At 40.4% G+C, this 17,578-nt stretch overlaps 1 protein-coding gene across 1 annotated transcript; it reads right to left on the bottom strand.

The window, feature by feature from the left end:
* Nucleotides 1–3,431: 3,431 nt before the first annotated feature.
* rundc1 (RUN domain containing 1) lies at nucleotides 3,432–15,803 on the bottom strand. The gene is made up of 5 exons (XM_036590253.1): nucleotides 15,265–15,803; nucleotides 10,880–11,038; nucleotides 7,780–7,978; nucleotides 6,690–6,785; nucleotides 3,432–4,568 (listed from the first exon to the last, which is right to left on the bottom strand). The coding sequence occupies exons 1-5, from the start codon at nucleotides 15,646–15,648 to the stop codon at nucleotides 3,697–3,699; spliced, it is 1,710 nt and encodes a 569-aa protein (XP_036446146.1). The 5' UTR covers nucleotides 15,649–15,803; the 3' UTR covers nucleotides 3,432–3,696.
* Nucleotides 15,804–17,578: the final 1,775 nt, after the last annotated feature.

The following is a 17,578-nucleotide window of genomic DNA, read 5'->3' as shown; positions in this document are numbered from 1 at the left end:
AAAACAAGAGAAAACAAAAACAAATGCTAAACGCTAAATCGCTAAATGCTTGGTTACAATACAGAGGTTGGGCACAGTAGTGTGAACCGTACATTCAAGATCGTAGAACCATTTAAAAAACCCATATTCTACATCTTTCTTGCATTGCTGTAAATATCGCGTGGTTTTGTGGACATCATTCATTTTCACATGACAATTTTTCAAGCTCAGTATTAAACAGTGTGTTTTTGCTACTGTACCTTTAAGACTGGTGTATGTAAATGAGCTCTGTTCTGATTGGCTGCCCTGTATTGTGCCTCCTTCAACAAGCGCTCAGAGCTGAAACACTCCTTAGAACTTCAATATGAGTGGGTGGGGCTAAACTACTGTGGGATGAATAGGTGGATATATGCAAATGAGCTTCCAATGACATCACAGGAACTGCTTTTATAGCTCAGTTTCCATATATGGATGGTACGGACTGGGGGATAATGGTACACACCTAAAAATGATGGTTCTTCCTGGGTTCTTCAGCTAAGAAAATGGTTCTATGTAGAACCATGAACACTCAAGGAACCCTTTGCATGATTTGCATTGTGAAATGGTTCTTCAGATTGATGGAGAATGTGCCGTAGATGGTTCTATATAGAAGTTATATAGCACCAAAAAGGGTTCTTCTATTGTTACAAGCTTGACATCATAATAATGGATGAACTCTTTTTGGTGCTATATAGAACCCTTTTCAAAAAGGCTCTTCACACAGTGGATTCAGTTGAGAAAATGGTTCTATATAGAACTGTAAACATTCAAAGAACCCTTTGCATGATTAAGGTATTCTTTGCATTGTAAAATGGTTCTTCAGATTGATGGAGAACATGCTGTAGATGGTTCTATATAGAACCCTTTTCAAAAAGGTTCTATATAGAACCATACACTCTTAAAAAAGACCGTTCTTCAAGGGTTCTTCACTAAAGGAAATGGTTCTTTATAGAACCAAGAACACTGAAAGAACCCTTTGCATGATTAAAGGGTTCTTTTAATCATGAAATGGTTCTTCAGATTGATGGAGAATATGCTGTAGATGGTTCTATATAGAATCTTTTTGAAAAGGTTTCCATATAGCACCAAAAGGGTTCTTCTATTGGTACAGGCCTGACATCGTAATAATAGTAGAACCCTTTTTTGTGCTATATGAACTCTTCTCACAAAGGTTCTATATAGAACCATACACTCTTAAAAAAGATTGTTCCTCAAGGGTTTCTTTCGTAAAGAAAATTGTTCTTTATAGAACTGAGAACACTGAAAGAACCCTTTGCATGATTAAAGGGTTCTTTGCTTAAGACTGATAGAGAATGTGTTGAATATGGTTCTATATAGCACCAAAAAAAGGTTTCTTTTGTAACAAACTTGAGATCATAACAATAGAAGAACCCTCTGCACAAAGGTTCTATATAGAACCATACACTCTTAAAAAAGATTGTTCTTCTTCAGGCATCGTGGAAATGGTTCTTCAGATTGATGTAGAATGTTGTATTTTCTATATAGCACCAAAAGGGTTCTTCTATTGTTACAGGCTTAACATTGTAATAATAGTAGAACCCTTTTTGGTGCTGTATAGAACCCCCATTTCCAAAAAGGTTATATACAGAACCATACACAGCACATTCTCGTCAATCTGAAGAACACTTTCATAATGCAAAGAACCCTGTAATCATGCGGAGGGTTCTTTGAGTGTACATGGTTCTATATAGAACATTTCCTTCACTAAAGAACCCTTAAAAACCACCTTTTTTTAAGAGTGAACATTAAAACTTTATGAATGTTTACATATAACTTCAAACTTCTTCATGTCAAAAAAGCAATAATATGGGCCCTTTAAAGAGCCTTAAAGTCAGCAGGGCCTCCAAACAAGGACAAAAACATCAGAGACTTCCATAAACAGCACATTCTTCACTCCTAATCAGCAGACAGGAAACCGTCACCACCATCAAAAGACACATCCTCTCGAATTACAATGACAGCTTCAGTCCAAACAGCTATAAAAGCACTTCAGTAGCAGCAAACAAGTAAGTCTTTGTTGGGGTCCCAGTGGGCTGGGATATAATCCAGCCTGTCTGAAACGTTAGTACACAGCACAGGTGCCCATGGAGCTCTGAGGAACGGAGGCAAAGCTGTATCCACTAAAGCAGGAGTCGGCAACCCAAATTTTAAAAAGAGCCATTTTGTCCTTTCAACAAAGTCAAATAGTATCTTCTGGGTGCCACAACATTTTATGTCCATTTTACCAATATAATATAAATCAAAACACAGACTTACTTTGCTCTGCTTTAAGCTTTATAGCCACTTTTCTCGCATCTCCAGCAGGAAACTTTTCCTCAAAAGTAGAAGATTTTCTTATAAAATGTTCCTCAACGTTCAACTGTTTACGAGGCTGAAGTCGCTTCTCATTCAAATTTCCCCGTTCCACCTTAAATGGCGCCTGAGAGGCCTGAACGTCACTGCTGCGCCATTTAAGGTGGAACGGAAAAATTCAAACGAGAAGCTGGTTTCAGCTTTGCGACTTCTTAGTGTTTGTCAGCTTCTCGTTGCAGATTAAACGTATCAGGAAACCAGCTGGAGTGATTATAAACACAAATAAGTCAGTTCATCTCCAAATTATCGATGTTCGTCTTTAATCTTTCTCTTTGACTTTTCATTAGATACTAGCTGAGTGAGACTGTTGTCTGTGTTGCTATGGTGACCAGCAGTCTGCGCTGATCTTCAGGGTTAAAGGGTGAATTAGCAGTTCTACATTAACTCCAGAGTTTAAGACCATTTATTGTTAAACTGTGTTGAACGATCAGCAGAGCTTTATTTTACTGTAAAGGAGGATTATTTTATTTTTACCTACAAATCTGATTGTGCTGTGGAGCCGTAGAAGAGCCGACCTCTGCACTAAATAAAATGCTTCAGTGTATCTCCACACGTTCGATGTGGAACACTCCGTTCTAGATACATTTACAGAGTCAGGATATTCATGCAAACATGATGTTCCTAGAAATGAAGTCTGAAATGCTCATGCAGACCTGCATGGCTGGTTTTGGTAACAGCTTTTAAAGTAGGCCATTAGTAGAACTCGTAACACGTGGCGGAACCAGTGTTGGGTGTTTGGGAGGAATGTTAGCGTATAGCTAAGAATAAAAACCTCTTGAGGTATTGATTAATGCAGCATAGTCAGTGTTTAACCTTCCCTTCTCCTTTATACAAAATACAGACAGGAAAGATGGCACTCAAATTGATTAGCATATTAATAGAGCCAAATATGGTAGATTCCGAAACCCACCTATGAAATGTAGTGATAAGAACTGACTCTCTCATTAGGTTGAATGGGATTTCCACCAGCTTTGTGTAAAGCTTGTCCAACCTAGCAACAGTCGCTAGGGAGAAAAAACATACTGTGGAGCATGGCCAGGTCAGCTTTGAAACCCTTTTATGAAACACAGTAAGAAGCTGAACTCATCACTGAACTGGTGACCGAGAAGAATAAAAGGAGAAGCTTTTCAAGGAAGGGAATATTGACAGTAGTGCAACAGTAGTGAACTCAGTGTACGACAAATATTAACTTAGATTTAAACAGACAGAAGATAAACTTCCTTCTCCAGCATTTTCCTGCCTGGCTCAGAAGCCAAGACTCCAAAGCTACATTCAACGCCGCGTCCTCTTCACGCCAACTGGGGATCAGAAAGCGTCCTTGATGTTCTTGAGCTGGCGCACGGCCAGGTCCACGGGCAGGTTGAACTTGAGGTGGCTGAGGCGTCCCAGGATCCTCAGCGCGCCCTCGAAGCCCGTCTGGGCCATGTAGCTCCAGGGCTGGTAGTGGGAGTGGACCAGAGTGCCGGATTTGCACAGCAGGTTGACCCAGGACACCAGCCTCTGCTCGTTGAGCGCCATGCACACTAAAGCCTTGAACTCGGAGTCGGCGCTGCGCTTGTAGCGCCCGTGTTCGCGCAGGACGCTGTGGATGGCCCAGAGCAAAGACTGTTTTGGCGTGACGGTCACCTTGCTGCCCCCTAGCGGCAGGCTGAAGGACTGCGAGAGCTGGCGTGCCGGAGATTCCACGAAAGCCTGGCCGTTTTTGGAGTGATAGTACTTCACAAACAGCTCCCAGGGGTGCAGCGTTTGGGGGGAGGGGCTAAACGGGAGCAAACATGAGATGGGCGCCAGAACCAGACTCATGCCCTGCGAGGGAGTGTAAAGGCCGTGGGCCAAAAGGTCCCGCAGCGCCACCGCCAGGTCCTTCCTTACCGAAGCCGTAAGCTCGTCTCCAGGGCCTCCCAGAGTCAGACCGGACGTATAACTGACCACGTGCTCCTCCAGAGCGGCCGGCTGCCTGTGGGACGCCTGCAGACGCACCCGCTCCACCGCTCCCTCCAGCTTCTGCAGTAACGGGCCGTAGTCCTGAGCCCCGTCCCCCTGGGACCACACGCTCTGCGGCATGCGGCTGGCGGCGCAGCCGAACTGGCTCAGGGCGAAAATCTGCAGCACAGCCAGAGCCCTCTGGATCAGCTGCAGGCCCGTCTCACGCAGCCTCTGAGCCTGTTCTGGGTCAACTGGAGGAGCAGAGAGAGAAACAGGACGTGAAATTTAGGCAAAAACATTCAAAAGTTTCCATGGAAACTCTTCTGGAAATTAACCCAATGCACTGCAGACCAATTACTCATTATTAAGTTATTAACGCTAAGGTTTACTATTCGGTTAATAGCGTTTATTTTAGTAATTGGCAGCTACTACTAATTATGTAAGATCTATTAAAGCAACAAGCCATGAGAGGCTGTGCATTACTGTGATTTTATAACAGGAAAGGTGCTATAAACTCCCTTCCCTGTGATAAAATCGCAATAACGCACGCCTTCAAGTGGCTTATTGCTTTTATAAAACGGCGTCCACCATAAAATATGATAAATCACACAATTTTTCAGAAAATGCCAAGTTATTATTAACAATAACCGACTTAAACAAGTATTCCGCCAAGAAATGTAGTTCCTTCAGAATACGGTATTATTGCCAAGCACCCATGGACGGCTAAATGAGGAGAGCATTTAGTCGCCCATCACTGTTTACTGCGGTCACTTCATTATTTTTTTACTTTTTGTTGTATGAGAACGAACATACAGTAACACAGCACTGTTTAATGCAGAAACACTACTTTCTGGTTGCCAAATTACTACCGCAAGTCTTATTTAGCACCAATAATCTGTGCACTACGTAGGAGTTTAAATACTGGATCCTGCAGCCCAACAGAGCAAAATACAGCAACAGTCATTTGGGACTCAGACACATCCACACTCGATACATGATGCACTGTTTGGCTGTAGAGGCTGGAATTTCTAAACTTTCATAACTAGAACACTATTTAGGGAGTATGGAGCCGTTTGGGATTCAGCCTGGGTTTGATGCGACTTCTGACTGAAACACAGACATTTGAAGCGTGTGAGACATTCAAGTGACATTTTTAGACTTTTACTCTGCAGTTTTACAGTAAATCAGACTGTAAGTGCTTTAATTCAAGCCTGTGATATTAATGATGGAGCTGTTTGGGCTGTTGGCTCTTTTAGCCTGTTAGCTAGCTGACCAGTCCGGTTCTACTTAAGAACATAAGTCACCCCTCAGTTTAAACAAAAAACAGGTTCTTACTTCATCGGTACACTCGGTGCTCCATGCGAGCAGCATTACAGTCAAAGATTATTCGATTAACAACACAGGGTTTTTGTGATTGGCAGAAATATATAATTCAGCTGCTGTGAGGCGTCATATGTATGTATATCGTGGATTTTATAACAGCTTCAAACGTGGCTCAGCCAATCAGATTTTAGGACCAGAACTATTCGTTTTATAGTATGAATTTGTCCAATGATTAAGTACTTCAGTAACTATAAATTCAGTTACCACTATGAATTATACATTAACTATTACAAAATCTACAGTATCTTTTATGAATTATTTTGTATTTAATACAAATTACTCAGTAATGACTATTAATTATTCAGGAACTACTATTAATTATTCACTATCTAATGACTAATTCAGTGACTACTATGAATTGTTCAGTAGCCACTATGAATTATTCAGTGCCTACTACAAATTATTCACTAATTACAATGAATTACTCAGTAACTACTATAAAGTATGCAGCAGCTACTATGAAATATTCAGTATCTGCTATGAAACAAATGTACAAGTCCTTCAGTGAGAGGGAGGAACTGAAGTGAGGATCCTTTAGGGTCAGTTTGCAGACCCAGATTGAGCTTAATTCAAGCCAAAAAATGCTCTTCAATGGTAAATTCCACGATTTTAGACAAAGCTTAATCTGTTCCAGGCCCTTACAGTAAAATGACTTACAATGGTAATGGACAAAACTTTAAAACGCTTTTTTGAGTAGAACTAGGAACTTCAGACCCATTAAAAGGGGCAGGGGACTAGAAACATGAGGCACGTCTGAAATACGCAGAGCTGTGAATGCATAAGCCGACATCAACAACATGAAGGAGCACATTCAAAAGCTCTAAACGATCCATTTGATTTCATTTAATGTAACACACTATAAGCTGTACTGTTTTAAGCTTACAATGAGGTACAACAGTTTATGGAAAATTATCATCAGACTTATCAGATTAGGGAACCATCTCCAGATGCAGGGCTGAAGAAGACCAGAGCTGTGTAGGTAAACTGACCTTGCTTCATGCCACCTTGGCTCCGAGGTTTAGGCCCGGACGCTCGAGCCTGCTGACCGCTCTCTCCCTCTGACAGAAGAGGGTTCCCCACCTCATCTGTGTGGAGTACGATCAACATTAGTAAACTCAGCAACGGCCAAAAAATCTTATCACTTATAATAATCACTAAAACCATCAATATTTATTACTGATTATTATTGCAAGTTCTGTCTTAAAGGGGAACTCCACCAATTTTTCAAAATTTCTGAACAATTTAGTCCTTGAGATGTAAACAGAGTCATTCAGAGTGGTTTGACATGAAATGCTTTATTGTAGAGAAACTTACTGACTCAGATTTCTTTACAGTGGTGGTGATAGGAACCAGGGGTCACAATGATTACAACACAAATATAGCCATTTTATTTACTATCCAAAACCACCAGTGAACCTACACGAGTCTTCTGAGGTTTTATATATAATGTTGATGATGGTGAATAGTCATAAATCTGAAAAAATAAGTTTTCTTTGGGAACTATTTTGCCTCACAATGTGCTGCATCTACCAAAACAGATTAAAAAAATGTATTAAATACATTTTAAGCCAAAACTGTTCCGCAAAACTATCATAAGCCAATGTGACAAACATCAGGCCGCAAATATATAACCATTTTATGTAATAACTAAGTGAAGGAGCTTTCAGAGGTGGACGTCTGGTTCCTATCACCACCATTGTGAACAATTCTGACTCAGCAAGTTTCTCTAGAACAGAACATTTCACACCAAACCACTCTGAAGGACTCTGTTTACATCTTAACCAGTTAATTATTTTTATACAACTTTTGAAAAATTGGGTGGAGTTCCCCTTTAAGTGATCTTAGTATTAAACCCTGAAGAAAAGGCATCTGTGGAGCTTCATGTGTCTCGGAGAAAGAACGTCAGCCTTCACCCTCCCAGCGCTGTGTGCCAGTGGAGACCCAGCAGGTGGGTTGAACTGGACACAGCGTGGGAAGACTGAAGCTGCCAACAGTGTGTGTGTATCTAATTTTGTGTGATTGTAGACCTCTAGTCTGGCCCTTCTGGGTGCGTTCTTCACGTTCCACACTGCTCCTCACCCTGTATGAAGTTAATGAACATCTCCAAATCCCTGATTTGAGTTTTGAGCTGCTCCACCAGCTGCTCTTTAACCCTGACAGGGTTGACGATCTGGGCGATGGCTGCGTCCACTCGCTGACGTAGCTCCTCAGGGGTCAGCTTCCCGATGTCCTCGTTCAGATTAACGTCCAGCTTCTTGATCAGCTCATCAATGATCACCTGGAGCAGCACAAATAGATAAGTTTCCCAAAAGCATCCAAGCACAAAGACTGTTAGTCAACAGCAGAGAGAGCAGCACTCTCTCTGTCACTTACGACACCTTATGGTATCCCGTAAATATATATCAGTGCTGTTGGAACAAAACCTTGTATCTCCATTTTTGCTGTTTTTCAATTTTTGGCATAATTTGAAAACTCCTGTTGTCCTTTATATTGTGTGTAAGTTTTATGATGAAATGAACAAAAAAAAAAAAATAATTCTGGTTCCATTGACTTACATTAAAAGATATGAGGTTTTGTTCTGACAGCAGCGATATATAATTTTATAGATAATAGTATGTCAAACCTTTACAAACCACATAAGCAAGCTGCACTGATAAATGGATGTAGGGAAAGTCGTTCAGAGTGGTTTGGTGTGAAACGCTCTGTTCTAGAGAAACTTACAGAGTCAGAACTGTTCACAGTGGTGGTGATAGGAACCAGACGTCCACCTCTAAAAGCTCCCTCACAGAAAGTTACAACATGAAATGGTTATGAATTCACTGCCTGACACTGTTTTATGATAGTTTTCCAAAAAGTGATTGACCTAAAAGTTCTTGATGCACAGTGGAGGGGCTTTGTGAGGCAAAATAGTCCCCAAAGAAGACTTATATTTTCAGATTTATCACTATTTTACATCATCAACGTTACATATAAAAGCTCTGAAGACACGTGGAGGTTAAATAAAATGTCTATATTTGTGTTGTAGTCATGGCGACCCCCGGTTCCTATCACCACCACTGTAAAGAAATCTGAGCCATTTCACACCAAACCACTCTGAATCACTCTGTTTACACCTCACTCACTGAATTACACAGAAATGTTGAAAAATCGGTGGAATTTCCCTTTAAGGTGAGACACTGGTCATTTTTAAAACAGATCACAGTGAATCTTTGCTAGTTCATTACTTTTATTCTTACAAGCTTTTTTGCATCTGTTTTCGTTTTCTCAAAGATCACGTGGAGATGAGACATTACGTCATTAAAAATGCGTCAACTAAAAAAAAAACAAACAAACAAAACTCTGGCCTTTTGATGATGTTAGAATAAAATGCTTATTCAATATAAAGACACTCAAGAAAGACGGTTTTACAGAACAGACTGCTGGAATCTCACTGTTTTAGTGTGCACTGTTAAAATGTCTACAGATCATTTTACTGCATATAATTTAGCATAAATCTAGTTATTAACAGGATATTGAGAAATCCTTATCTAATATCCATACGAACAGGGTTAGGAATGAACCTGTAACATGTAATGAATGCAGGTAATCATTCATAAAAATTAGATTTTTTTTGTTCTGAACGTGGAGAAAAACTAATTTTGAGAGAAACGGTTTTAAGAATCGGCCTCAGAGCTGCACCGCTGGTGTGAATGTTGTCGTTAGCACAACAGGAATCGACACATTTTTCCACATTCTAGTTCAACTCCAGATGAAACAAGGTTTTCGGAGATGTGAGATGACATCTCAGACATCTGCTGGGTGTGGGCGGAGCTACGCTTTATTAAGGTTACTGACTTTTGGACAATATTATTAGCTGCAATTGGCCACAAACTGCCTAAACATGCTGAGATTAACAGATTTCAGACATTACGTTTAAAGCGAAGACACACAAGCAGTTTAAGCGAAAATCTGAAAAATGACCGACCAAAGCTGCAGTCTCTGTATAGAGAGTTTGATCCGGTTTGAGGTGTGTAGTATGTAGTATGTGATGATTTAGACATGAATTTAACACCAAGCTAATTCGTAGGATATAAGCTTCCAATACTTGACAGCTACATTAGCCTCACAGCACCAGTGCCAAACTAAAGACACCAATCATGTCCCAGCTGACTACATTTGGAGTAAGGAGGGACACTGGGAACACCTGTTTCCCCCAAACTACTCCTTTGAGAAGGTAGTGCTTTCAGAGAAAAGGGTCACTGTCTGTGTTTACATGCAAAGATTTTTGCCAATCTGACTGAACACATTCTGATTATAGATGAAGACTGAGGTGTTTATATTCTCACTCTACTCAACAATCTGATGAAAATCTCTGTTTACATGCTCGCTACAAGTAATCAGATCCACAATTACGACTTAGTGTAGACGTTACCATGACGACGAGCATCACGTGAGTCCAGTCAGAGTGAGATGAGCAGCAGTGAGCAGTGCTTGTGTTTTTAATGGCTTTAAAATGATGTCAGACTCAGGAAAATGTCCTTCACATGTCCTTATTAAAGAAGGCCGAGAGGAAGACGTCGTGTTCTGAGACACATAAGCTGGACGTCCGTCCCACCGCCGTCTTTTAAAGATCAGAGCATAAACTTCGTCTCCTCTGCAGACCAGTTTCTGCTCCGCCATGTTGAACGGTATAAACTTTCACTATGACGCGACGAACATGATCAGAACGGACTTAAACTTTCCGATAGGGAATGTAATCAGATACAGGCGTTTACACGGATATTATTCTTCTATTTAACGGATTATTTACAGGATTACTCACCTCGATCAGTCGGATAGAAACTGTATTCTGAATGGCCTCAATCAGACTAGACTATTCCAATTGAGGTGTTTACATGGACATATTCTATTCCGATTGAGCTGGCAGTCGGATTATTAACGGATTATCAGGCTGTATGTAAACGTGGCTGCTGATAGTGGATAATTAAAGCAATTAATCTGCTTTGTTCTCTTAGTTTCACTGTAGGAACCCAATGTAAACCAACCCAGCGTGAAATGAGTCACAGTATAATGTGCATAACGATTCAGACAGAACAGATCTGTACATTTTTATCCCTCCTCTCCATCCTGAAGGTATCAGATCTGATGGATAAACAGCTTCAGTCGTGAGTACGCTGTGATATTATGGGATGACGAGTACCCTTTGCCTCTCCATGACAACAGACTGTGGCAGTGAGTCATAGCTGCCCTCCTGATAGGCGAAGCGCTCCAGGTCATCCAGCTGCGTCTTCAGCTGAAAGATCAGCTCCTTCTGCTTCTCCCTCTGAGCCTCCAAACGCTCACGCTTCTCCCTCTCACTCTGTACACACGCATACAAACACAGTGAGAAAGGAGGCGTGTTGAATGGTGGTCATTTGCACATTTAAAACACAGCACTGGAATTTATTTTTAACCCTACATACAAAAAATAAAATACTTTTGCATTTTCTGTTGTTTTTGTAGTCGTCATTAATGAGGTTCATGTGTTTAACCAACTCAGATGTGCTTATTCTTCCAACATAAGGCCTACATACTTCTGTTAAAGGGACCCTCTTGTCAATAGGGTCAAGGGTTCATCTCAGTACTTTAGTCAGGGAACATAAGTGTATCATAATCCATTGAAATTATACACTGATCAGGCATAACATTCTGACCACCTCCTTGTTTCTACACTCATTGTCCATTTTATCAGCTCCACTTACTATATAGGTGCACTTTGTAGTTCTACAGTTACAGACTGTAGTCCATCTGTTTCTCTGCATACTTTGTTAGCCCCCTTTTACCCTGTTCTTCAGTGGTCAGGACCCCCATGGACCCTCACAGAGCAGGTACTACTTGGGTGGTGGGTCATTCTTAGCACTGCAGTAACACTGACGTGGTGGTGGTGTGTTAGTGTGTGTTGTGCTGGTACGAGTGGATCAGACACAGCAGTGCTGCTGTCCTACCGAGGACCCGCACTACCTTGGCCCCTACTTTTGCCCCTTCAATGGCTCATCTAATACACTTCCCTTGTGCTAATACAGTGATGGAAAGGCATGACATCAGGGATTCCCTTGGGGGAGGTCAGATGAGGGTAGGTTAAAACTGGTATTCAAAATGGGGCGAATGGGTCATTCTCCATTTGGAGGGGAAACCGTGTCACAAAGGCTGCAGGGCTTAAAAAGATGCTTAAAATATGAGGCACAGCTCCAAAAGTCAGTATGTACATTTACACAGTTGACCTGAGATTAAATAACACTTTTCCCTTCTGATTCTCTGATTTTTCATTATTTATCCTGTTTATTAGTCGCTCTGCGTCTGTAAAACAGCTCATCACAAAACCAATTTTCAACCATTTTTAATATAAAACAATATTTTTAAGAGGTTTAACTTAGGAATTTGTATAAAACAGATTCATGTCTTCTTTTTATATCATTAACGTTAAACTACATTTAAAAACATATGTATTTTATTTAAAAATAAATTTGTCACAGAGATTTTGGTCACTGGTGTTATCAGGATATTAAATTTATACTTATATTATAAGTATACTTATATACTTAAATACTTATATTAAGTATTTTCAGCTCTATTAATGGACATATTGAGCTTGTTTAGCTTTGGGATGAAAGAAGCTGATTTTTTTTAATGTATCCACCTGGATTCCCACTCCAAATGGCGAATGACCCAAATAGTGAATCCATATGGGGGGAAAAAAATACATGGGCATGCTTTTTTTTTATGTGAAATGCATTTCAATACACTGTTTCAGTCCAAAGTATGTTTCACACACTAAAGTACATGTGTGTAAAGTACGTTTTCATACATTTTCAAACATAATTTCTTTTGCACACGGAAAAGCATGTAGATCTCGGTATTTATACTCACCAGCTCCTCCTACAAGCAAAGCATGTGAGAAAAAAGGACAAAAAAGAACATCTTCAAATCAAGCTGCCAGTAAACAATCAGATTTCGAGCTACATGGGAGACAAACATTAAAACTGATGGACACTGTAATGAAGGCGGTTTGGGAAACTCCTTGTAGGAGTCAAAAAACCCTACAAATAGAGCCGTTTCCTGCCACAAGTGTACAAAACGCTGTTTATGAGCCTGAAAAAGGACTTCAGGGGTATCAAGTAATGTCTCAATCAGGATCTTATGATGGTTTGGGCTCCAATAAATAAGGAAAAACAAAATTATGTACAGATATTCTAAGCAATTTAGTTGTTTACAGGTTCTATTTCATATGAAAATAAATTAAGTATTAATTCTATTTCATTCTTGAATAGAAATAATACAACTGGGGTGGGTGGGGACCACCAAATAGGATGTTATTTAGAGTCTCCCAAATGTTCAGAAGCAGCCCTTCCTACAAACAGTAAACAACAGCCTCTTTTGTGCTGTTTGGTCCAGATCGGTGCTGATAATGTTCTCTAGAAACGCTTTGATCAGAGAAAGAGCATCCGAACAGAGTCTTTCATTTCCTGATAGTTGTTAATACTGTGATTTTTTAGTGCTGACAGCATCTAAACTACAAATTTACTCACCCTTACAAAGATACGACTCTCCAGCATAGATAAGAACCACCTAACCACGCAAAGATTCAGTCAAATGTCTTATCTCTGATGCACCGATGAGCCCAAACATTATAACATCCGCCTAATTTGCTACTGGTCCCCACATGGACTCCACAAGAGCTCTGAACATCCCTTGTGGTATCTGGTACCAAGATGTTCGCAGCAGATCCTTTACGTCCTGTAAGTTGCGAGGTGGAGCTGCCATCTATCGGACAATGTGTCCAGCACACGACTGATTTTAAGTAGTTTTTTAGTAACATTTTCCAAATGAAGTAACCAAATTCTCATTAATACAAACAGTGATATGTGAGAATATGTCTGTAATAATGTTGTTGCTTAATGATGTTGTTTTTTCCGCAACTTCTCCAATGTACAATCTGTACACTGTTGTATTTTAATGCTAATTATTGTAACTTATTATTATTAACTGTGCCATATAACATTAGTTGTTTCGGTTTGCATGTTTACAAGGAAAGCATTAAGGCAAAGAGATTCAGCAGTTAAAAGTAATACAGACTCATTTTTTGTAATTAAAAAAGTGAAAAAAATGATAAATATCGGAGAAAAACATATTACTGCTGTTAAAAAAAACACTCCAAAAACTCCTCGTCTCTTTCCATTAACTTACACTGAAAGTAAAGAATGTTTTTGACCTCTCCCGTAAAGTTACAATTTTGGAGATATTCGTTTTTCTTTGATGACACGTTGACACCAACAGGCAAAAAAATGCCCCCCCAAAAAAAAGAAAAATGAACTCCACAAACTTTTTGCTGCACCATACAGAGTTTCAACTGTTACAGAGTCCCTAAAAAATAACATTTGCAACAGAACTGAGTTACTTTGCAAAATGTTTGTATTCCCTCACAAAAGTCTTGCGTTCCCATACAAAATCCACTGCATTTCTTATGCTTCTTAAGCAATCTTATTACTTTTTGAGACAGACCTAGACCTCAACACAACTAGAACATGATGATGATGTGCTGGTGTTGTTTATGTATGCTGTATTGGTTTAATGATGTTACGTCAACATAATACTACTATTAACAATAACAACAACAACAACAACAACAACTACTACCACTACTACTACTATTACTACAACAACAACTACTACTATTACTACAACAACAACTACTACTATTACTACAACAACAACTACTACAACAACAACAACTACGACTACTACTACTACAACTACTACTACTACTACAACAACTAGTACAACAACAACAACAACTACGACTACTACTACTACAACTACTACTACTACTACTATTACTACAACAACAACTACTACTATTACTACAACAACTACTACTACTATTACTACAACAACTACTACAACAACTACTACAACAACTAGTACAACAACAACAACAACAACAACAACAACAACTACGACTACTACTACTACAACTACTACTACTATTACTACAACAACAACTACTACTATTACTACAACAACTACTACAACAACTACTACAACAACTAGTACAACAACAACAACAACAACAACAACTACGACTACTACTACTACAACAACTACTACAACAACAATAACAACAATAACAACAACAACAACTACGACTACTACAACTACTACTACTACAACAACTACTACAACAACAATAACAACAACAACAACTACGACTACTACTACTACAACTACTACTACTACAACAACTACTACAACAACAACTACTACTACTACTACAACAACTAGTACAACAACAACAACAACAACAACAAATAGAACACGCTGATGATGTGCTGGCGTTGTTTATGTATGCTGTATTGTTTAATGACGTTACATCAACATAATACTACTATTAACAACAACAACAACAACATTATCAACATCAACATCAGCAGCAGCAACAATTTCAACAGCATAAACAACTTGAACAACTTCAGCAACATAAACAACAACAACAACAACAACAGCTTCAGCGATATAAACACCACCATTCATCCCCCTTCTGATCCTCACCGGGTTCTCGTGCCCTCTGAGCCCCAGCACGTGCGGGCATCCGCGGAAGGCGAACTCCTCGAGCTCCTGGAGCATTCGCGTGCGCTCCCGCTCGTCGCCCGGCGCGCGCGCCACCTGCTGCAGGCGGAACTGCACCTGCGCGAAGTGCGAGCTGACGGCCAGCAGCGCCGCACGCAGCTGCTCGCGCTCCTCCTCCAGCCGCCGCAGCTTGGAGGCCGGAGAGCCGGGCTCGAGCTCCGCGGACTCCGGCGGCTCCGTCCCGACTCTCCCCGAGCTCCACTCCTCCTCCTCCGGGCTCGCCACGGCTCCCACCGGCGCCCAGCGCTCCCCGGCTGCGGCCCCCGGAGCCTCGCTGTCCGAGGTGGACAAATCCTCGGTGGACATATCGGCTAAAAAAACACAACGAACACAAAAAGCTTGTTTTTAATCCCGTTTAATCCCTACGGGAGGCGCCGCGCCATCTCGAGGCTTTTACCCGTCCGTCCGCGGCCTGATCAGCTGCTCCCGGTGATCCGGACGGAGCGACGCAGCGACGTGAAGCGAGGAGATCCGTAATAAAATAACAGAAACAAACCGCCGATCTGTAAAAATCCGTACCTGTGCACCATACGCGGCGAACCTCCGTCCACTTGGTTTACAGATCAGCGTGATGACGTGCGTCGCCTGGGATTCGACCAGAGCGTGATGACGTCAGTTTACGCACAGCTCGTTGACGGGCCTGGCGATGACAAATTCGTCAAAAGTCTCTTGTTTATTTTTTATTTTATTTTACCAGTCAAATAGACGGGTGATGTAATTTTAAACCCTTATAATAAAAGAAGCTGAACTCACAGTTTTTTTTGTCTACTGAAAGTCGACCAATTTTTCCACAAATCTGGGCTGTAAACTGTAAACAGATGGCGTCTCTTCAGTGATCTGCTCTGTAAAAATTATTTTTATAAAATAATACAAAGACCGTCTAAGATTTTTGGCTTTCAGCAGTAAATTGTAAGCATATAGCAATATGAGTATGATCATAAAACACATGTTCTGTTAATCTGAGGGGAGCTTTTAAAAAAATTAATAAATAAATAAAATAAAAATTATTATTTCATGCAGTTACTGAATAATTTGCCTTATGATTTGGTCATTTAAATTCAGATGGACAAACCAAAATACACCCTGGTCAAAGGAAATTAAAACATTTTTTTGGCCCACAGATTTGTGGAGATTCTATTATGAGACTCTATTATTTTCTATTATGGCCCTTTAACTTGAACCTGACACCCCTGTTACACAATAACTGGCTGAACTGACCATTTTAACAAAGCACTTCTGAAGAATATTTAAACAACTGATGTTACTTTTGAAAGTACTGGCCTGAATAATATTACAGTTAGAGAATTAAGGATAAATCAATGAGTAATACCAGTTAAGAAGTATATCTTATAGCAGTATGCATTTGACTGTTTTGCTATATGGCGCAATTCATCCATTTTGATTGTTCAATTATTAGAATTATTAGAATTATTAGAAATGGATTCTATCATAAAGCTAAAGCTGAATGTCCTGGACCAACAGGATTGAACTTTTCTTTAATATTTGACATGAAAAGCCCACAAACAAAGCAAACACAGTGGATGTGAACACAACCACGACAACAACATAAAGTAATAGAACAGAATGCATATTTGACATTAACCGAATACAATGTCACGTTATGTGTGTCCATGATTAATAAACTTGCTGATAGCAGCATTGCTGGCGTGGTGGGTAGCACCGTCGCCTCACAGCAATCCTCTCAACAATCTTGTTAGGGAAATATTTTGAAAAATAGGTGGAGTTCCCCTTTAAGGCCCATGAAGTGAATGTGTTTTGACAGTTTGGCTTGGAGCACTAAAAAAGGCTACCGTAACTGGTCTCCCCTCAAAGTGCTGTACTCATTTTTAGCTTCAGTGTCCGCCTGCTCTGCTTTTCCTGCTCTAACACACCTAATTCAGCTCCATGAACCTGAGCAGAGCAGGTGGACCACAAAGCCTGCAGCTGGAACCGCCGGTTTAGATCACACGGCTGCGTTTGGCACCTCTCCTGTTTACCTTTCTTTCTTTATTTTAGACGTCACACCCTGGGTGGGGGTGAACCTTTGTACTCAGTGAATATAACAGAGGCAGGAGGGACTCTTAGATAATGCCTATTTTTTAGCAAACACAGAAAAGGATTATTCATTTATTCATGAATTGCTAAGTATGTTCAAGTGGACAGTGACAGGAAAAATGGCCAAAAAAAGGTTTTTGCAGTTCCTCTTTTACCTTACACTCAATGTAGTACGTCAGCC

This window comes from Colossoma macropomum, unplaced genomic scaffold (genome assembly GCF_904425465.1).
Source record: "Colossoma macropomum unplaced genomic scaffold, Colossoma_macropomum, whole genome shotgun sequence".
Taxonomy (NCBI): domain Eukaryota; kingdom Metazoa; phylum Chordata; class Actinopteri; order Characiformes; family Serrasalmidae; genus Colossoma; species Colossoma macropomum.
This window is presented reverse-complemented; position numbering and strand designations above follow the sequence as displayed.